The 21386-nt window shown below is 41.5% G+C and overlaps 2 protein-coding genes across 3 annotated transcripts; both read right to left on the bottom strand.

The window, feature by feature from the left end:
- Window positions 1-564: 564 nt before the first annotated feature.
- Window positions 565-5192, bottom strand: LOC121688303 (coiled-coil domain-containing protein 106-like). The gene is made up of 5 exons (XM_042067794.1): window positions 4772-5192; window positions 3960-4196; window positions 2957-3148; window positions 2487-2696; window positions 565-1644 (listed from the first exon to the last, which is right to left on the bottom strand). The coding sequence occupies exons 2-5, from the start codon at window positions 4168-4170 to the stop codon at window positions 1277-1279; spliced, it is 981 nt and encodes a 326-aa protein (XP_041923728.1). The 5' UTR covers window positions 4171-4196; window positions 4772-5192; the 3' UTR covers window positions 565-1276.
- A 115-nt stretch (window positions 5193-5307) lies between these two features.
- anxa13 (annexin A13) lies at window positions 5308-11818 on the bottom strand. 2 transcript variants are annotated; one of them, XM_042068308.1, is made up of 11 exons: window positions 11708-11818; window positions 10766-10841; window positions 10437-10546; window positions 10004-10174; window positions 9796-9829; window positions 9034-9113; window positions 8566-8634; window positions 8360-8461; window positions 8107-8182; window positions 7824-7936; window positions 5308-7026 (listed from the first exon to the last, which is right to left on the bottom strand). In XM_042068308.1, the coding sequence occupies exons 1-11, from the start codon at window positions 11720-11722 to the stop codon at window positions 6907-6909; spliced, it is 966 nt and encodes a 321-aa protein (XP_041924242.1). In that variant the 5' UTR covers window positions 11723-11818; the 3' UTR covers window positions 5308-6906. The 2 variants fall into 2 exon arrangements, with proteins under 2 accessions (XP_041924242.1, XP_041924243.1); XM_042068309.1 differs by having other exon boundaries at window positions 10452-10546.
- Between the last annotated feature and the right edge of the window lie 9568 nt (window positions 11819-21386).

Raw genomic sequence — 21386 nt, 5'->3', positions numbered from 1 at the left:
AGAAAGAAAGAGATAGAGCAACAACAACAACAAAATGAAGAGGTTAAAAACAATAGAAGATAAAGAGAAATAAAAACAATTAGGACAAATGTTACAGGAAGAAATGGGTGCAAAGAAATGGTCAAGGGGGGAAGCATTAAAGATAAGAGTGTGCTTGTGTGTGTTACATATAACAATGAAGGAATACCATTCACACACACACCACATAAGCCATTTGTATCTCAGCAACAAACAGCAGGGCTGGCTGTGGAAGCACCCCTCTGTCACTTAGCGCCAACCAAGGATGTCCAAGCATCCTGTGCCATCTGTCAGTACGGCCTCACATACTCCTCGGTCAAGTAGGCAGGATAAAAATAACCCCTTCTTCTGACACCGAGCCAGACATCTGAAAGCCTGACATCAAGAAGGACAACTAAGAGCTGTGTACTACAACAGCGTGCTAATGTGTTAACTGAAATCACTTAAAAACTACATTCAAAATGCCAAATGATCAATTGTATGCAGTGGACAAGTCTATAGAACTTTGAAATATTCAAAACTGTACATTTGGAAAATGTCAGACACTTCACAAGACATTTGCTCTTTATTAAAGGCTTCACGTAGTATATTTTCCAGTTTTGTTTTCATATAATGTCAGGTCACATTTATTTTAGGCACACCACACATTCTTATTAGGTCTATATAACTCATTTAAAACACCAATATGTCTTTATTACCATTTTATACATGAGTTTCAATATTTAGTGAAATGTCCAAACATACAATACATCTATCAAAAGGCTTTTGTGAAAAAAGAAAAACTACAGAATAAATAAAAGTCTAGAGGAATAGTCTGGGTCTGTTTGGTGTGAGCCTGAGCTTTCCCAGGAGTTAAGGGAAATTCTACATCTCAGGTCATTCGTTCAGAAAACTTGACCCAACCACAACAGTTTATTCATTGAGTACTTTGTTTTGAAATCTTCAAGAACAAATCTTCAAAAACATTTTGTAAAAGAAATGTGTTGAAAAACTCTATGTGGTTTCAGACCATGTCACTTTGTTTTCAGAGTAGACTAGATTTCATTATAGACTATGATTTCATTATTTTCATGTGGTTTCAGAGTGACTTATTTACAGTGATGTATTTTCAACACTGTTCCTCTTTCCAAACACAAGGCAAGGAATAAAAGCTTTGTGTTAACATTTAGAAAAACATGCAGTTTCTCCCTAACAGTTTATATATACATGTTTGATGGCACTACTGTTCTTCCTAAGTCAATTTTATATTTTAGAGTTTTCATGTATGTGGTATCTCTGAAAGACAATGGCCAACCATGCCAAGAGTTCTGGCCTTCTTGGCAGTGATGGGCAGCAGTTCACCAGTGGCTTTCATCTGCTCGATCTTCCTGGACACGGCCTCGTCTGCTTCGATGACCAGCGCACACTTCTGGGCGTAGCTGACCAGCGTCTCCTCACGTGGCCGAAACAGCCCCACCAGTGGCAGGGCCTCCATGGCGGCCAGGTGCAGTTCAGCAATTGGCGCTGTGTTGGCGATGGTGTTTCGGTCGATGCCGTAGTGCCGGAAGGCTCCACTCATGCTCTTTTTCTTGTTGAAGGCCGAGAGCACTTGCTTGTAGCGGTGAATGACGTATTGCACTCCAGTAGCTGTGGATAGAGAAGAGATATAAAAGAGTCAGCCATTTTGGGTTGTGTAAGTGGAGAAGTATAATGTTTACTGTAATCTAACCATTGTAAATGTACATAAGCCTGAGATAAACGTAATCCAACATATTTTCAAAACAGGTTAAGTAAAAAGTCTTTACTTTGAACATACTGTACCACAATTTAAAAATGGCATACAATGGATGAATGGAGCATTTATCTTTGTTCTCTGATGTTAACGTAGAAGGTAAGCTACTTTGGTCTGTCAAAATGATGCTATTTCACAAGCCCATTTACAACACTATATTAAGGCTGGGTGGAAAAATGTAGCTTCTGTCTAGACCTCAAAGCCAAGGTAAAAATAGTTTCCTACTCTATGTCATATTTAATTGTAGTTACAATATATAACCTAAATGTGGTCAACTATTAATTCTTTAAGTAAATACCGGTAGGTTTTAAATTGACTCATGTTTCCCCCCAAATTGGCACTCCTGGCAAGATTATAATTTTAGCTTTTTCATAACAGAGTCGATATCTGCTTTATACATATTAGCTTCTCACCCTGAAAACTACTGAGAAGGTTATGATTGCATGTACTGATTACAATTTCAATGAGAAACATTACCCGAAACATCTTACTTCCAGCACAGTATATGCCCAGCTTAAAGGTCATTTAACTTGTACTTACACAAGAACCATTCTAGAAAACAACTTTAAAGTTACCCCATGCTAACCCAGAGAACATACAAGGTTCTAAGGAAACTCTACATTAAAGAATCAACCAAGTGACACAAAACAAACTGACAAACACTATTTGATTTTCTAAGGCATTCAGGCTATGTTACCTCTTTTCCTGCTGTAGTCCTTCCCTTTCTTCCCCCTTCTCCGCTCCTTGTGGTGTCTCCTCTTCCTGAGATCGTTGGAGGCCCCTGAGAATGCGGAGGAGACAGACAGCTCGGACCCACTGTCGTTGCAGGCGCTGGAGCTGGACGAGGCGTCCCGTGACCGCTTCCGTGGCTTGGACTCTGAGTACTGGGACTTGCTGGGTTTGGGAGCTGAGCAGAGGAAACAGGGCCAGGGGACAAGGCCAAGGTTACAATTAAGGACTCAGGAAATATGTACTTTGAGAAATATGATTAATGACAGCTTCTCTGGAATTGGCAGGCAGCATTTCTACTTCAACAGCCCCCTGCAAAATTTAGAATGCCTGGAAGCTTTCAAGTGTTTTGCTTTGACTCTGTATAGCGACCTTGAGCTAACCACTGATCTCTTAACTGTGTATCGGTATAAGATTCTCCCTTTTCTCCTGACTTACGCTCCGCAGCAGCCACCTGGCGTGTGCTGGTGAGGTTCTCGATCTGTGTGCGGAGGAACTTGCGGTCCTGCTGCAGGTCCTCCACCTGCCTCTCCAAGGCCCGGATGCGCTCCTGACGGCTCTGTAGCAGACACTGGAGCTTGGTGATGGTCAGCATGACGCTGGGAGGGAGACCCTCAAGGGTGGTGGCCGCTGAGGACAGGAACAGGACATCACCAACCTCGTTTGGTTTTATGCACAAAGTTATTGCTTCACTGTATGTATCATAGAGTATCTTACACTATATTAAAGATGGATCATGAGTGCCCCCTAGTGCCCACAATTAAGTTCAAAATTAATGCACGGTCGAGGTTGTAAAACGGCCCCGACGCGAAGCGGAGGAGTAATATTTGTATCATATTGTTTACATTTAGCTAATTTCTTGTTTCCATTTCAAATGTACAATAACCAACTGGGGAAATGTTTAGAGTGTATAAACTATCAATGTATTCATGTGTGCTAGATATTCATTTTCTGTTCAACAATAATTTAAACAGCTTCAAGTCATCCTCTAGTGTTGAAACTTCCAACTTTCAGATATGCATAATACTGTGGCCTGTACAGCAAAAAAGCATTCTAGCAATCCTTCCCAGCATTTATTTGCCTTGTGTTTAAAAAGATTATAGTGTTTTGTTCAAACACACAACATAATGTGGTTTTAAGACGTTCAAACATTCAGAACATTTTGTCACACAAACATATGTGACATCTTATAGGTTGTACACGTTCAACTGAAACCAAAAGAAAATAATTGATTCTTGTAAAGTCAGTTGTAACACCTGTGTTGAAATAAAAGCAAACGTCCCACTCTGTCCCAGACTTTACTCTACAAGGTTCATTTCATGTCCCCCCCCTTTTATCTACCAGAACCTATGAGAGAGTTAAATATGGATACACTGGCCCTGGGTGATAAAAGCAAGGCTGAGAGGGAAGCACCCATCACCAGCTTACACCTGGGTCTTACTGGACACAGCGCTGCTCAGAGTGTTGTCCTGTTCTACGTCACTAGTTGTCCCAGAGTTGCCGTTGTCCCACAAGCCCACATCCAGCTCACACTCCTGCTTCATCCAGTGCTGGGCGCCACTGGGCCGCGCCTTCCTGCGCATTGAGCTGGAATCGATCTCTACGTTGGGGGAATACGCCGTGGGTTCCTGCTGCCACAGCGAGGAGGACATGTCTACGAGGGGAGACTGGAGAGGGTCTGGGGAAAAATACCAGGAAAAGGTTGTATCCTGAGGGAGCACACTAACCAATAATACGCTGAGTTTTGGATGGGGACAGTATTTTGTGCACCTCCGTACTCTTCTGAAATGATTATTGTCTTATTACAAAGTCTTTTGTTCTATGTGATCAGTTTGAGTGCACAAAGTGTTCAACAGTTCAAAGCTGAAGACTGACTTTTTACTGCACTTTTTTCCTTATACTCCCTTCATTGTGCGTAACGAAGATCACTGATAAATTCAATAAAAGACAACAGACACAAATATATTTAAACAATTAAATAATTACACGAATTTTCACATTTCCATCGGCGATTAATTTCAACATCAAATAAACGACCACGTTCCATTCTATGTACTGAGCCTATCCTTACAAAAAATATGAAAATATTTCGACAGTAAACACCGAGCTACACAGAAGCATTTCTAATCCAAAGGGCTCATGAGTGACTGTACACCAAGATGGATGCAAATGTAGCCCACTAATCCACAAACAGAAAAGGCACTGTGCGCACATGACCAATGATGTTGTACGGGTAGCACACCTCCCACATACCTCAGCAGATGTCACGTCAAGGAAGCAGGGCATCAACTGGTCGTGTTGACATCGGCTTGCCAGGACAGTTTTCTGTCTTAAATCTATGTCCTGTGAGGCAATAGTTCTACTCAAACGTAAATGCATGTTTAATGATGCAATTATAACGGTGGGCGGTGATTTCCCCTTTCTTTGTGCTTTGATGTTGAATGGGAAGGCGATGTGGTGGAGGTGACAGACCGCACAGCCAGTAGCTGCACAGAGCTCAACCAAACCCGAACGCTGTAGTCAAGGACCTGACGCACTGCTGGAAAAGCAGAGACTGTCGGGACTTCGAGTGTATGCAAACGATCTTTCATTCAGGTGTATGCGTATGCAGTCCATGGCTGTATGCAAACGAACGATCCCATTAATTACATCAAGATGTGCATGTCCAATAAAAGACAGCGGCGACAATAGGATGTTTCCATTCTCTCGCACCTACACCAATCGGTAGGCTATACACATTTACTCTTCTATTAGGCCCTCATGAGAATAAATAAATACAAGACATTTAGTGTTGTTATTTGACATTTTATTTATCTCAAACTGATTTGGTTTCACTGAGGCACAGGCCATTTGGTCCCTGATAGTTTCTGAATGTGTTAAAACTGGTCCCCAATCAATGGACTCCTGCCAACGGTCAGGCTTTAGACGTCAGTGGTATGAAAAGTAGACACTGTTAAAAGGACACATTTTAAAACCATAAAATCACAAGCTGACATGATGCTAGACAGAGCTAATAGATGAGACCATGACCTACTGCACTATCAGTGGACACGACCACCAAACAAATCTTTAGTGTATGACACTGTTAGGTATATCGAATCTCCTCCTAAATATTCTCTATGCAAGTATATAATATTGATGTAATCTATAACATCTGTTGATAAATAAAATGTGGAAGTTGTTAGTTTTACAATAGAAAAATACAATGGATTGAGTGAGCCAAACTCTTAATGTAATACAGGATTGGTGTCAAATGCTGAATTATCATTGTGATACAAGCAAAATCCAAAAATGCATTGTTCTGGCTTCACAATAACATCTGATTGTGATACTGATTGCAAAAGAAAGGCATATGAATATCGTGAGACTAAGAGTACGTTGCCATGACATGACTGCTATAACTTTGATCACTGTTCATCTGATTTGATGAACCAAAGCTGATTCATGTTTTAAACAACATATGGTATTCCTTCATGCATAAGATCTTTCACATTTTTCTTTTTCATTCACATGGGATAAGTGCACATGATATTTTTAAACAGTCACAAGCTCTATGTGAGGTTTTACTGTGGGTGAGGTGCTGGCACAAGCAACGTCCTAGCTTCCCACGAAAGCAAAATAACTGAAGCAAACTAGAGCAAAATATCCACGAGTATAAGATCAAGATTATACTCATAACAACTGAGGATACTGTGTACTTTTATGTAGGCATCATTTTCTGGGCTTCTGCTCAAAATATTTTGGGCTCAGAGTATCTAGAGTTGGAAAAGATATGGAAAACGCCCTAGTCTGTGCGGTCCAACTAACTCATTAAACCCTTTGCCACAAGACTTCAATTAGTATGGACTGGCCTAAACTGGCTTTCACATGGAGAACATTGCAGAGATGTTTTCCAAATAACATAAAGCCCACACCATTCTAAACCAACTCACAGGACCATTAGTGAATCTAAGTTTTGACTAAATACAAGAGGAAAGGGGATAAGAAAATTATTTCACTGATAATGTTAATCTCATTTTCACTCTGTGGTAGGTAGGCTGTCTGATTAAAATGATCTTCCTTCCTTTGCCCCATCTACCCGTGTCTCAATCATTCTACATCCACTTTCCCCCATTTCTCTCCTAGTGTCTCGCTACCTTTTCTTACACTCATTCCTGTTCATTTCTTTTCTTTTGTTTCTCTCCCCTTCCTCCCTCCTTTTCTCACTCCCATCCTAGCCCCACTAAAGGTATATCAAGTTTGAGGATGTTGAGGACTGAAGGACTTGTGTGTGGTGAGTTGTGTTAGTTTGTACTGCTGGTTATAACATGTACTCAAGACAGAGCGCCCCTGGGTCCTTCACTGGACGCCCTCCACCTCCTCGTCTCCTCCTCACTAAGCGCCTCCTCTTAGTGGCAGATAGCCAGCAAGAGGCGCTTGAAGTCACCGCCGCACTCAGATTTGATCGCGTCCTTCAGGGACACGTCATACTTCTCCAGGTACATGTCCTTGATGGTCTCCAGGTCAATCTGGCCAATCAGAATAAGATGTGTTTGTATCAATGTGTGTTAAAAGTAGTGACAGAGCAGCAAAAACAATGTAACTTTTTGTTACATATATTGTCATACATTCCATGAGTGATCCATGCTAATGAAATGTCCTTGATAGTCTAACCTAGCCAATCAGAACCATTTGTTTATTTCAATCAAAATATCCTCAACATATACAAAACAAGTAGTAATAGAGTAGCAAAATAGTAACACTCATGGCCTTTTTGTCAGACAGATACACTGAAAACCACAAACTCAGGCCATGTCTACACTATTCTAGATCTGTTTGAATCCCAAACACGTTTGTTTTCCACCTTTCATCTATACTACTGTGGCATTATCAAGCTCCTGAAACAGAACAATTTGAAAACAATGTTGGCCCGTTTTCATTTGAAAACTATGGCTTTGCATTTTAATGTGAAAGAAATGACATAGATTTCCAGCAGCGAACACAGTATGGAGAATGATGTACAAGCATTACTGGCCTTTCTGTCTTTGGTGCATCTGTAGTTCAGTTACAAAGTACAAGTTATAAATTCAATAAATTAAGTTAAATCAAATTCAAGAATGGTCATGTGATTTGTGCGATTGGTAATGTGATCTACGTGATACAGTATGGACAAAAGACCATTTTGGTTCTGGAATTGCAAACATGCATCTAGATGGAGAGATCGTCTCAGCTTCAAAGCTTGAACAGTGTTTAAAAAGATGTAATTATGTGGATGTAGTCTATTCGGACAAAGTGATTAGTAATAATGAGACATTAAACCTTGTACCTCGGACCGACACACAATGAGGCGGATGAGAGTGTCTTCATCTGTGCCAGCACCCTTCATGGCTGCGTTCAGACGACGGGCAAAGTACAACTGAGGGTTCTTGGCACACCTCACTGAAGAGATAAAAGAAGGAAAACAAAAGCTAAAACACCAGGTTCAGCTAAAACAACGACAACAATGTCCTCCCCTGAGATCCCATTCCTTGTTTGCGATTGTGCAGTGGATTTAGGTTGAAGTTTTAATCACTTATTAATAATGTTGTGCTATTGATTCTATCACCAACCGAGACCGATGTAGCATTTTTTCAGGGTGCCTGAGGTCTCATTCTCAATGACGTCCAATATCTCTGTTCCCGACAGCTGCCCAAACATGGAAACAGGCAGAAATACAAAGCTTAACAAAGTGAAACTATTTATCTGTATAATAACCCCTTGTTTAAATGCGTTTTGGTTTTGCATTGTTCAATTCTCTTCAGGCATTCTTGGATTTAACCATTTCCTTTGTGTGTGAGTGTGTGTGTTTGTGTGTGTTCTGACCTGCTCATAGGCCTTGAACGTAGCCTGTAGTTGAACGTAGTTCCTGGTAGCAAGGATGTAGCTGAATGTAGACTCGTCTGTCCCAAAACGGCCTTCTCCTGCCTGGCACAGGAAGGAACACATAATCAGTTTAAAAAATGACAAGACACGCATGAAATGGATTACTGTAAAGAAACCAGACACAAACAAATCAAAAGTGTTCATACCTCAAACAGGGAGGCGGCGTCCTGCTCGGCCAAGGCCTCATCCACATCATACCCCTCATCTCTAGTCCCCTGGGAGGAAAGAGAGTTTTCACTAAGAAGTACGGTATGTGTGTGGTGGAGGTGGTGTGTGTGTGTGTGTGTGTGTGGGGGGGGGGGTTCCTGTGAATCTGAGGTAAAACAAAGACTCTCTGTGTGACTCATGCCATTGTATCCGGTCTTTACTCAGGCTAAGAAAAGGAGACCTGGATATCTGCCAGTTCTGGCTGTCCCTGAGACCAGGAAAGAGAATTGAAGAGGAGAGGAGTAGAGTGGAGGGGGAGGGGTGGGGGGGGGGGGGGGGTGTGGTGTGTGGTGTGGACAGGCGGCTTGAGTGATTTCAGCACAAAGGGCTCAACTGTGATGAGTGATGACTGAGTGGGACTGAGAGTGGTGGCCATTTTGCAGGATACCTCAAAGGGCTCTTTTTACCTGCAGGAGAAGAGTCAGCAGCCTCCTCACATCGCCACTCGTGTCCCCCTCGATGTCAGCCTCCAGGTCCCTCTCGTGGACTGTGTTAGGGAGGGAAAATGAGAGAGGGTTTGGGAGGACAACGTATTTGAAATATATAGCTATTGTTTAAGAGTGGTGAAATGTGTAACTACTTTCATATACAGCAGATATCAAAGAAATCCACAAAGAATAAGTAATTCAGTGTAAGACTAGAGACTATATGTTAAAGCCATTGAATCTGTATTCACAAATGCACAAAAAAGAAATACTACAAATGAATGAGAACCTCCACTAACACATCCAGCAAAATTGTTTCAAAATGTAATCTCTAAAACGCCAAATTTCTGCCAACACAACCACATGTAGTAGACTGACAGGACTGACATTCCTTGCTCCATGTGTGATCATTCAGACAGGGATCTGGTAACCACATCAACAAGAGAGGAATTTCTATAATGTGTTAAAATCACAAACAGATCCTGTAACTCTGCGAGACTGAGATCGTGTTTGGGAGACCAGCCGGCTCAGAGGAATGGGTGTTCCCCTTGGCAGGCAACTCCATAATTAATTTGACGTAAACGTAAAAAGTCAGCCCAAGCCTATCCGTTCCTCCATGAATGTCACAGAAATGAAGTGAAACGCAGCGGAAGGGACAAATTAAAAGAGCAAAATCAGCACAATCAACACACCCTTCAAAACAGGAACAAACTCACATTGGTACTTGGATTGCACTTCCCTTACCTTGAAAATAAGTCTCCTTGAACATAGCAATGTCCTAGAAAAAGTAAATAATCTTCATCAGAGTGTTGTATTATACTGAAAATGCCATTAAATGTTTTTAAAGGACAATTTATTTTGCCATCATGATAACTGACTTTTTACACACAGGACCATAATTACATTTCACCAAACTCACAGGCTGAGTTTTTCTGAATTAAGGTGGCGTCACCTGATTGGTGGCGGTGCACAGGATCTCCACCAGCACGTCCTCGTCAGTGCCCGCACCCTTCATGGCCCGCCGCAGCTCCTTGACGGCGTAGATGTGAGCAGGGTCCAGCATGGCGATGATTGCGTTCTCAAAGCTTCCAGACAGTTCGCTCTTCAACACCTCAATCAGCTCCTTCAGACAAGCACACGGTACAATATACACACAGTCAAAGCCAGCAAAAGAGAGAGAGAGAGAGAGACAGAAAGAGAGCAAGCAACAGCAAGCAACAAACAGGACAACAAATAGGACATTATCACTGACTAACAACATTGTCTCAAGTCATCCTGTTATAATTGATCTGGAAAAACACAGTATATGATCATGATGTTATGCTTCATGTTTATTAGCCTAACTCTGGCATGGAAGCAGAATCACAAGGTAGAGAACGGATTACCCTCTGCTGACTCACATCGTCATACTTGTCAAAGTAGGCCTGTTTGATTTCCATCCTCTGCTCGGCAGAGCGGTTGGCTAGGATGTCAATGATGGCCTGTTCATCAGTCCCTGAAACGTGAAGAGTAGTTGGTCAGACTCAGCTATGTGTTGGTCAGGTTCAGCTACGTGTCCCCAGACAGCGGACTGTGGTATTACATTGGGCTTCTGCAGTCATCTTTCCTTTTTAGCTCAGTGAGGAGCTGAGCCAGTTAGCCTACAACCACACACCTCAAGAATTCCACAAAGGGGGAAAACGAAATAGCACTCTAAAGATAGTGTGTGACTCACCCAGACCCTTGCAGGCCTTGCGGATTGCCTTGATGTCAGCGACGACATCGAAGTCCTCATAAGGAACAATTGTGGGCTGTTTGTGGGAACACAAAACAATTTTTAGATTTATAGTGAAAGTGTATGCGTTTTTTTTTTATCAACAAGTTAATCAAGTTAATCAAACCACAACATAAAAACTGTATGGAGCCGAGTGGTCTACTTCTAATAGCCTACGTATTATTTTATGTATGTAAACTCGTTTGACTGTAGGGGGATGGAAACAGCAAGATGGGGGATGGTAGGCGGAGCCTTTGGACCATAGTGACTAGATTGGGTCTGGAATTCTCATGGATCTATGCACAGCTACTGGCAGGTTATCCAAACAGGCTGCAGCCCCGGCCCCTCAAAAAAACTCAACAGCGTAGCCCAACCCATTCACCCCTTCTGCAGAAAAGCCTAGGATGCAGACTCATTCATTGTTTACTCTCAGCTAACGGGATTGTGACGAATTCCGCAGAGGAGCGGTCGCTTCCTCGCCCTTTTCCCCCACTGCCTATGCCGGCGCATGCGACAGTTTTCAAACCGTCAAACCGAAGTGTACAGAGAAACTAGTTTATTCGCATGACACATAGCCAGCCCACTGATCTTTCCGGCTATGTCGTTGTAAAAACGAATGAAAACTCAGCGAAAATACTCGCTTCTTTAAAACACATTGAACTGTGTGTGCGATGTCATGCCAGCAAGCAAACTGACACACAGCCATTTCTTTTCTGATAAACTGTTATAGGACAAGAGAAAAAAGTATTCTACGTTTTTCGATGACGAGGCACGTTAATTAACCGAGGTTACATAATTTCTTAGTTAAATCTACCATCATCATGTGTGTGATGTTCTGAGGATGCGTTTTCTCAGCTAGTAAAATTAAGCGAAGAATATAAAAAGTAACATGAAAGTACCCACTTGGCAGTTTCCCATTTTAAGTTGTTGTTAAGCTTGTCCGTAGGAGAGGAGAACTTCACTGTCTGGCTGTGTATCGGTCTTTGACTGTGTCAAGCTTAGGCCCAGGCTGCGTCGCAGTTGTGATGTGACGTCATATTACGCGGACCTAACAGAATTAAGGTTAACCATACACTGACCGAAAAAACAAAGTCCATTTTTTTCTCGATGTTGCCCAGAGCTCCTAATCCGATGTAGCGGAACGCCTCGGTTGCGCTCCAGGTGTGTAGACCGGCTGTAAGATGTAAAGAATGATTTGATACCTTTATTGCTCACTTACCATGTAGCAATCACATTATTAGGCTAATCAATAATATATGTAGATTGAGTGTAGAGTTAAGTGTGTATGGCGATTTCCTTATTCTTGATTTAGGATGCGCTTTGGACAAAATGCGTCTGCCAAATAGCCTACCATAAATATAAGATATAAAAAGTGATCTCTCTGATATAGGCTATTCTTTAGATTTTATTTTCCTATTGTAAGGCCTAGTATGTTGTTTTATAGAACTCTCTGAAGAGGCACATCCTGGAAAGATTTTATACAGATTATAGAGACAAACGTATATTGGTCTGTTATTCTCTGAAAGACAATGAATGACAGGACTATCAACACTTGCAGGCAGGGGATAGACTTGGCACTCCCCTTCCCACACTTCTCAAGCAGGAGAGGATAAAATAAAAACAACAAAAAGAGACTTAAGACATTTAGAAATGTGTTGCCATATTCCCTGCATGTAGGAGTTGTCTATATTATCTTCATGCTGTACAGACATCACTACAACACAGTATAGGCTACAATTATGCTAAAGCAAAGACTTCGTCAGTACAAATACAATAGGCCTAGCCTGACCTTACGCTGTACTGGCGTTTACATGTTTGGGCCATAACGCCAAGTTTTTCGGCTACATCTCCCCTGGTAGTTGTTATTTGAAATATCACCTCAGCCTCAACCTCATAAAATCCTTTTACATCGAAGTCTGGACTTTACCCCTTCATCTGGCTGCACACTAATGATTATTTTTTCACCATCACTACAAAGAGGCGATGGTGAAAAGGTTCACAGGTAGTGTGTCTCTAGCACATAAGCTACATGCTTCACAGTGTATGTTAGAAGTCCTACAATGCAGTTCCTTCAGTGCAATGTTAAATTGGCATTTAATTGGTTAAGACATCCATGTCAATGCTGGCTGACTTTTTCCATTAATCATTTAGAAAATGTCATTTGAACTTATTCCATCATCCTGCTAGTTTTGTGTTTATTCGCACAGTCATCCCATAGAAAATGCCAAGGTTGTGACAGACACTGTCTCCGCACATTAATCACAACATTAAATGGCTTTGACATTTCTGTATTTTTACCTATTCACCCCTTGCAAGTGACGTCACGTTTTGTTCGCGCCACAGCAAAATAGCCTAGTGGACGGCAAGAACACGAATCAAATCAATGGGTTGTAATGGGACATATCGCACAGCTAGGAGATTATAGTGAGATTTAACCGTAGTAATGCCCTTCCACGACTGTTGGCTTATTGTTTGGAATACAACAACATCCCATGTTCTTGCATAGATATATTTTGGTTTGTTTTCTTTGTGTTTCGGGAGTATTTCAACCACAATTGCATGCTTATCTCCTCAGTGTATGAAGCACAGCAGCGGTTGCTATAGCAACCATAGACTCTGAACAGGACGGCAGATAGCACTTAGGCAAAAGTCTTTGGCAAGATCTGAATGTAAACAGATAATACCGTTCAAGTTTTTTTTTAATTTCCTATTTCTTTCAATTCTTTAACTTAAGACATGTAAGTAAGTTTATTCGCTGGGCAACGTACAAACTGACGAGTTACATTAGCCCTAGCACTATGAGCTACGATAAACGTTAGCTAGAATAGCTAGCTTCTAAGTGTGGCAGCTAGTTATTATTTCATGTTCTGATATGACATTCTTAACGTTTTGACTATGTTACAACTGATAAAAGCAAGACAAATAAAGTAACCAAATCGCTTTGCAATATTTTAGTCCAGAAATACTTATGGGTGTTCATTTACCATAATGTTAATTACAGTAGCCTAACTTAACGTTATCTCCCCTTGCTGTTACCACCAGTTTTAATAACTTTACATTTGCGATCATGACCCATTTCATCTAACAACACCACTGGCATCTTCTTTGACTATCAGACCCCAAACAGCAATACATTGAACTACAAAGATGTTATAGTAATGGTGTTCAGTTCATCATAATCTTTATGACATAATGTAATTTGCCGTCCGTCTCCCATCTTTTTGCCGTCCAGCATGGAGCCGTCACGTGACTTAAGTCACGTGTCTGCAAGGGGTGAATAGCCGGCTGGGTTTCCCGCAGCACTTTGCAGTCAAGGCGGCCGCCTTGGCAAAACATGCCTGCCGCCTTAACTACGTCGTCAAAAAAAAGTAGTCCACCATGTTACTGTCCTGATTTCTCCCTTTCATTCCAAACCGTGACCAACGCCAGTCTCTCTTCTCCGTAGAACGCATTAAAAACCTGCCATAAATCGAAAAATAATCAGTTTTTATAATCTTTACATGATCCGAATCAGAGCTGGTGAGCGGAGCCGCGCAAATATCCCGCTAGCTCTCAGAATCAGTCAAATCGCGAACAGCCACAGCTCCGTTTACTTGTCAGGTGTGATGAAATGCGTTCATATTCCACTTTTTATGTCATAAACTTTGCAGGAAAGGTTTTGTGGTAGGATTGTCCAATGGTCAAGTTGTTGCTTTAATTTGTGTTTTAATTTATGCGACGTACCGATGCTGAGTTCGTCAGTTTTGCGCACGTTTAAAATGTTTAGCCGACCGCGTAATTTGTCTTTTTTTTTTTTTGTTCTATAAGTTTCACTTTTCATGTCCTGAATGTAACATGCCTATGATAAGGCTTTGCCAGGGCCGGTTCTCCCTATACGCACACTACGCAAGTTGCGTAGGTCCCCGCAAGTAAATGAAGGCCCCCTCCCTTGTCTCCCCTTCAGTTAGGCCTAGTCAAGCTAAACAGTATACAGTTATAGCGACAGTGTCTCATAGGCTACATTAAAGGGGTGGTTCAGGATTTTGGACATAAGACCTTATTTCCAAGTAAGCAAGTGTGATATTTATCAGTGGAGACCGTTTTCAGCACGTTTCATCCAGTCCTTCTAATTGCAGAGTTCGCAGGTGCTAGGCTAGCGCAAGTCAACGGTATGTGCTAGCCTGCCACTAAAGACAGTCTTACCCACTCCAAAGTACACCTGAGGCAAATTCCAGACAATCGATGTAAATGTCTGTGTTGATAGAATAGTGTAAGAAATACAACTACCCTTGCATCGCGTTGCAATAGTTATACTTTGGTCCCTAAAGTTGTTAGTAGTCATTTTGCAACTCAGCGGCGGACTGATATTACCAAGGCTACTACTAGGTATCCCCATTGGAGTGCGCTTTACTGTTTACTTTTCGGCGCAGTACTACTAACCGGAGCAAGTATAATTCCGCCGCTGCTAAAAAATAACAAATGGTCGCACTCCAAAAATCTTTTCTTGCTTTTAATCCATTTTAGCACAGGGGTTAATTGACAAACGTTTCGGCCTGATGGCCTTCGTCAGTGTGTTTCGTCCCTATGGCTACTTCCTAGTTTTAAATAGACAAGTATATTCAATTAGTGACACCTGTCCTCATTAGCTCCGTATGAATTCAACAGGCGCTCCGACACATCAGGCCTCCCCGGCCGTTCATCAGTCGGAGCGCTTGGTGTCTCCAAAATGCAACACACTCATTTGCATTGTAACAACGCACCACCACATATCGTATAGTCAGACAATGATAAATACATAAGACAATAAACATGTAAGTAACACTCAGAATGACACAATCACAGAAATGACGACAGATCAAAGTCTTCATTCATTCCCTCTGGTGACATAGAACGTAGGCGATACATCCAGAAAGACTCCCTCTGAAGGAGCTTTTAGTCTGTATCTCCCCCTCTGCGTGGTCTTTGTACGTGCTCTATACCAGTGCATTTCAGATCTTCTAAAGTGTGATTTTTTTCTATGAAGTGTCTTGCTACAGGTGAAGTTATATCGTTCCTACGAATGGCTGATTTATGTTCACTCAGTCTTGTTCTTAATTGTCGCGATGTTTTCCCAACTAATAACTGGCAAGGGCATTGCAAAAGATAAATTACGTTTTTCGTAGAACAATTTATTAATGAATCTATTTTGTAAAATTCTCCCGTGTGAAAGCAGCTGAACGTATTGGTTTTTAACATGTGTGGACAAGCAGCACAATTTCTGCAAGGGAAGCACCCCTTGATGAAGGAGGGCTTCCCTGTGCGGATGACGTCCGACCTAACCAATAGATTATTTAAGTTACTCGACCTTTTATGAGTGAAGAGAGGTGGTGTAGCAAATGTGTTATTCAAAGAGGTGTCTGTTGTTAGAATATGCCAATGTGTATTCACAATTGATTTGATGGGTCTTGATAATTTGTTGTATGTGAGTGCGTAGTTCACTGAAAAAGGACGTGTCTGTTTTTTTCCTTTCTTCGATAGTAATTCTGATCTTTGCGATGATCTTACTTTCTCATAAGCTGGGGTCAACCATTCTTCAGGGTACCCCCGTGATCGGAATCGGTTAAGCAAAGTTATTGACTGTTTTTCGAATTCGTCGTCTGTATCGCAGATACGTCGGACCCGGTATAATTGGCTAAGCGACAACCCTCTTTTCAGCGACACTGGATGGTGGCTGTCTGCACTCAACAACGTGTTTTTGTCGGTCTCTTTACGAAATACTGTGGTGGATATCCGATTGTGTTGTTTCAATATTAAAACATCTAAAAAATGCATTGACTCTAAATCCCTCTCTGATGAAAATGTGATAGTCTCTAGTCTTGAGTTCAAAAAATGTGTGAACTCCAATAGCTCGGTCTCATTACCTTTCCAAATCAAAAAACAGTCATCAATGTATCTCACCCAAAGTTTTACAAGATGTTTGAAAGGATTGTTATTGTACACAAAATCCAGTTCAAATTTCCCCATGAACAGGTTAGCATAGCTTGGTGCCAATGGGGTGCCCATGGCTGTACCCTGCAATTGTAGATAATAGTCGTTCTCAAATAGAAAGTAATTGTGGGTGAGAATGAACTCTGTTAAATCAGTGATAAAGTTCGTAGGTATGTCTAGTGGGGTTTCAAGTAAGTAGTGATTTAAAGCTTCTAGACCATCTTTATGAGGGATAGAAGTGTATAGAGAAGACACATCCAAAGTCACAAACCAATCATGTTCATCCACATTTTGTATAGGTTGTAATCTGTTCAAAAGGTCAGTTGTGTCCTTCAAATAAGATGGTAACTTTCTAACAAGAGGTTGTAAGTAGTAATCAACAAATTCTGACACTTTCTCGGTGAGAGAATTAATCCCTGACACAATAGGACGGTATGGAGGGTCCGTCACGGATTTGTGTATTTTAGGTAACGCATACAATAATGGTGTGACTGGGTTCTTGTTAGTCAGAAACTTAGATTCTTGTTCTGTTAACCATTTCATGGCTAGCCCTTGATGTATCATGCGATCAATTCTATCTTTGTATGAGCATACAGGGTTCAGAGTCAGTTTCTTGTAGCAAGTGACATCACTTAACGTGTTCTTTATTTTTCGTACATATGTTGCGGTGGCCTGGATGACTATCCCGCCACCTTTGTCCGCTTTTTGGATGATGATGGTTGCGTCTTTTTGCAGGTTCTTCAAAGCGTCCCTTTTAGAGATAGTCAGATTGTTCTTTTGTTCCCTTTCAAATGTCCTTTGAGCAAACAGTCAATGTCGTGTTCAACCAGACGGCAGAACGTGTTCACTGATGGGTTTTGTATCTGGGGTGTGAATGTACTCTTGGGTTTAAATCTTGGTGCTTGTGTTATTGGATTTTGTGGAGCAGAGCCAAAAAAGCCTTTCAGCTTAATGTTTCTTAAAAATTTAAACAGTTCAATCTTAACTAAAAATGGGTTGATCTTTGGAGATGGAACAAATGATAAACCCTTCTTAAGGACGTCTTCTTGTTCAGTAGTGAGTGTTTTTTCCGATAGGTTAAACACTAGCTGTTCATTCTCTTTATTGGCTTCAATGCACTGAATATGGTTGGAAATCACTTGCCTCTTCCGCTGCCCCCTTGAGCCCCTCCTGGTGGGTCGCGACCGGGTCTTTTGGTCCTTGATTTGCTTCTCATGGATCGTTCTGATTCTAAAAAAGATACCGCAGAAGAGGAGGAGGATGCCATTGAAGAGATGGAAGCTGTGTGTCGCCGGCCTTGGTGACGTGGATCACGTGGAGGTCTTACTGGTCTGTTGGATAGCCATCTGTAGATGTTGTTATCTTTGTAATCCATCGTGTCACGACGAAATTTTCAGAGCTTGAATTTCAATAGCTCATCCCGAAAGGTGTCCACTTGTTCTTTTAGTTTCTTCTGCATCACTTCAAGGTCTTTCTTGCTGTGGCTTTCCTCAATTTCTTTCATGCAGTCTTGGATGGAGCTTTTTGTAGTATGCAGATCTTTGGTTGCCTGCTCTACAACTAAGAGCATGAGGTTCATTGAGCAGTGATTGAGGATCCTATGTCCAAAATCCTGAACCACCCCTTGGTGGTTCCAGACAATCGAGGACAATCGATGTCCAAAATCCTGAACCTCATCAGGTCCCCGCAAGTAAATGAAGGCCCCCTCCCTCGTCTCCCCTTCAGTTAGGCCTAGTCAAGCTAAACAGTATACAGTTATAGCGACAGTGTCTCATAGGCTACATTAAAGGGGTGGTTCAGGATTTTGGACATAGGACCTCATTTCCAAGTAAGCAAGTGTGATATTTATCAGTGGAGACCGTTTTCAACACGTTTCATCCAGTCCTTCTAATTGCAGAGTTCGCAGGTGCTAGGCTAGCGCAAGTCAACAGTATGTGCTAGCCACTAAAGACAGTCTTACCCACTCCAAAGTACACCCGAGGGAAATAAATTATAACGCCAGACTATCGATGTAAATGTCTGTATTGACAGTGTTATTTCGAACGTTATTCTATCCTTGCATTTCAACGATCGCATTACATTTTGAGGGACTAGTTTCTTAGCAGCGGCGGAATTATACTTGCTCCGGTTAGTAGTACTGCGCCGAAAAGTAAACAGTAAAGCGCACTCCAATGGGGATACCTAGTAGTAGCCTTGGTAATATCAGTCCGCCGCTGAGTTGCAAAATGACTACTAACAACTTTAGGGACCAAAGTATAACTATTGCAATGCGATGCAAGGGTAGTTGTATTTCTTACACTATTCTATCAACACAGACATTTACATCGATTGTCTGGAATTTGCCTCAGGTGTACTTTGGAGTGGGTAAGACTGTCTTTAGTGGCAGGCTAGCACATACCGTTGACTTGCGCTAGCCTAGCACCTGCGAACTCTGCAATTAGAAGGACTGGATGAAACGTGCTGAAAACGGTCTCCACTGATAAATATCACACTTGCTTACTTGGAAATAAGGTCTTATGTCCAAAATCCTGAACCACCCCTTTAAGAAGGTGAACATGAAACCGAATTACCATTCAGGGCATGAGAAACGGAAGAAGAAACTTCACGAGAATGAACAGCGGGAACTACAGTCGGGTAAACTTGTGTTCGTTCCATGGTTTGATGTCAGCATAGAGTAGAGTAGTTGCTTTTATCAGTTGTAACATAGTCAAAACGTTAAGAATGTCATATCATAACATGAAATAATAACTAGCTGCCACACTTAGAAGCTAGCTATTCTAGCTAACGTTTATCGTAGCTCATAGTGCTAGGGCTAATGTAACTCGTCAGTTTGTACGTTGCCCAGCGAATAAACTTACTTCTTACATGTCTTAAGTTAAAGAATTGAAAGAAATAGGAAATTAAAAAAAAACTTGAACGGTATTATCTGTTTACATTCAGATCTTGCCAAAGACTTTGCCTAAGTGCTATCTGCCGTCCTGTTCAGAGTCTATGGTTGCTATAGCAACCGCTGCTGTGCTTCATACACTGAGGAGATAAGCATGCAATTGTGGTTGAAATACTCCCGAAACACAAAGAAAACAAACCAAAATATATCTATGCAAGAACATGGGATGTTGTTGTATTCCAAACAATAAGCCAACAGTCGTGGAAGGGCATTACTACGGTTAAATCTCACTATAATCTCCTAGCTGTGCGATATGTCCCATTACAACCCATTGATTTGATTCGTGTTCTTGCCGTCCACTAGGCTATTTTGCTGTGGCGCGAACAAAACGTGACGTCACTTGCAAGGGGTGAATTAGGCCTACCGCAGTGAATCCTTTGATCTGTCTGCGGCTTGCTTGCCAGCCTTTCCCATGTCAGAGTACATCGCAAAGTTGTGAAATATAATCGCATACTCCGTTTTTTAAATGCGGGCGACTGGCTACATTTATATAACCGCGTCTTTAAATGCGTTCATAATAACGTGCTGCTGGGGATGAAACTAGCGGTTTTTCAGCAGAAACACGAACCGTCGAAACTAATCGGTGATTTCACTCGTCCAATACATTTTTAAAAGAAGTAAATGGTTTTACAATAATTTCAGTCAAGCTTTAGTTGGTTTAGATAGCCTACAACTGAACGCAGCCTATGCCAAATGGAAAGTAGCCTAATGTATTGATTTGCTGTACTGGACAATAGATGCACAACGTAAATTAGGCCTACATGAAGTATTAAAATGATTATTTAAAATAGTCTATGTATGAAAAAATATTGAAGGGAATCAGGGGGAGCCAGCTCAGTAGCCTATCCTATGTCTTTGGCAAGTATAGCCAAAAAACTACATTAGCTTACTTCAAGTGTCAAACTGCAGATTTTTGAGTATCAAAACTGCAGTTTTGGAGGAAATATTTGCAGTTCTTATGCAGGAAATGTATTTTGGACACAACAAAATGGCATTGTACTGCATATAGTACTGTATTTTACTGCAGAAATGCAGTATTTTGGACATGCAAATACTAGGCTACTGCACTACGGTAGTATAACTGAACTGTACTTCGAAAAAAACTGCAGTTTTTTTTTGTAATGGGATATGTACAGCAAGCATCAAAAACAAGCAGCCCAGAACCTAAAACTGGGCATTTATAGCTGTGAAGGTGATTCACACACAATTAATTTTATTTCTCCTAGTCCTTTATGGGGAAAAACACTATATTTGGTACTTTCCGTAGAAATCCTAAATGGGGTGGGATGATTGTATTGGGAGCACTGAGGTGTCAGATGCGACTGTCAAAAAAATGGTTACAATTTGGCCCTCAGAGTTCAGGTTGGAGGGGCCCTTAGCAGGATTTTGCTTAGGGCCCCATGGAGGTCTGAACCGGCACTGTCCAAACCACACACTGTGTGAAACAAACACTATCATGGAATTTGGACATCACAATAAATGAGGATACCCATAAATAATCTACACTGATAAGAGGTTTAATTGACATTGATGATAGCCTACACACTTTTGTATGTGTAGGCTATCATCTAGAAACTACAACAGAGCCTTTCTTAGCAGCCCATCGGTGGTTCTCAAAGCTCTCAAAGTTTCACAACCCGCCCCCACCCCCACCCCACCTGGTCGGACAGCCTACCACCTTTGACTAAC

This window comes from Alosa sapidissima, chromosome 17 (assembly GCF_018492685.1).
Source record: "Alosa sapidissima isolate fAloSap1 chromosome 17, fAloSap1.pri, whole genome shotgun sequence".
NCBI lineage: Eukaryota > Metazoa > Chordata > Actinopteri > Clupeiformes > Clupeidae > Alosa > Alosa sapidissima.
This window is presented reverse-complemented; position numbering and strand designations above follow the sequence as displayed.

Coding starts and splice junctions, on each gene's coding strand:
- LOC121688303 (XM_042067794.1), bottom strand. CDS start 4,170: ATGTCCTCCTCGCTGTGGCAGCAGGAACCCACGGCGTATTCCCCCAAC. Junction 2,697..2,956: donor CCAGGTGGCTGCTGCGGAGC/GTAAGTCAGGAG, acceptor TCCTCTGCTCAG/CTCCCAAACCCAGCAAGTCC. Junction 1,645..2,486: donor GGACTACAGCAGGAAAAGAG/GTAACATAGCCT, acceptor CTCTATCCACAG/CTACTGGAGTGCAATACGTC.
- anxa13 (XM_042068308.1), bottom strand. Junction 9,114..9,795: donor CAAGGAGACTTATTTTCAAG/GTAAGGGAAGTG, acceptor TCCCTAACACAG/TCCACGAGAGGGACCTGGAG. Junction 7,937..8,106: donor AAAATGCTACATCGGTCTCG/GTTGGTGATAGA, acceptor TTATCTCTTCAG/TGAGGTGTGCCAAGAACCCT.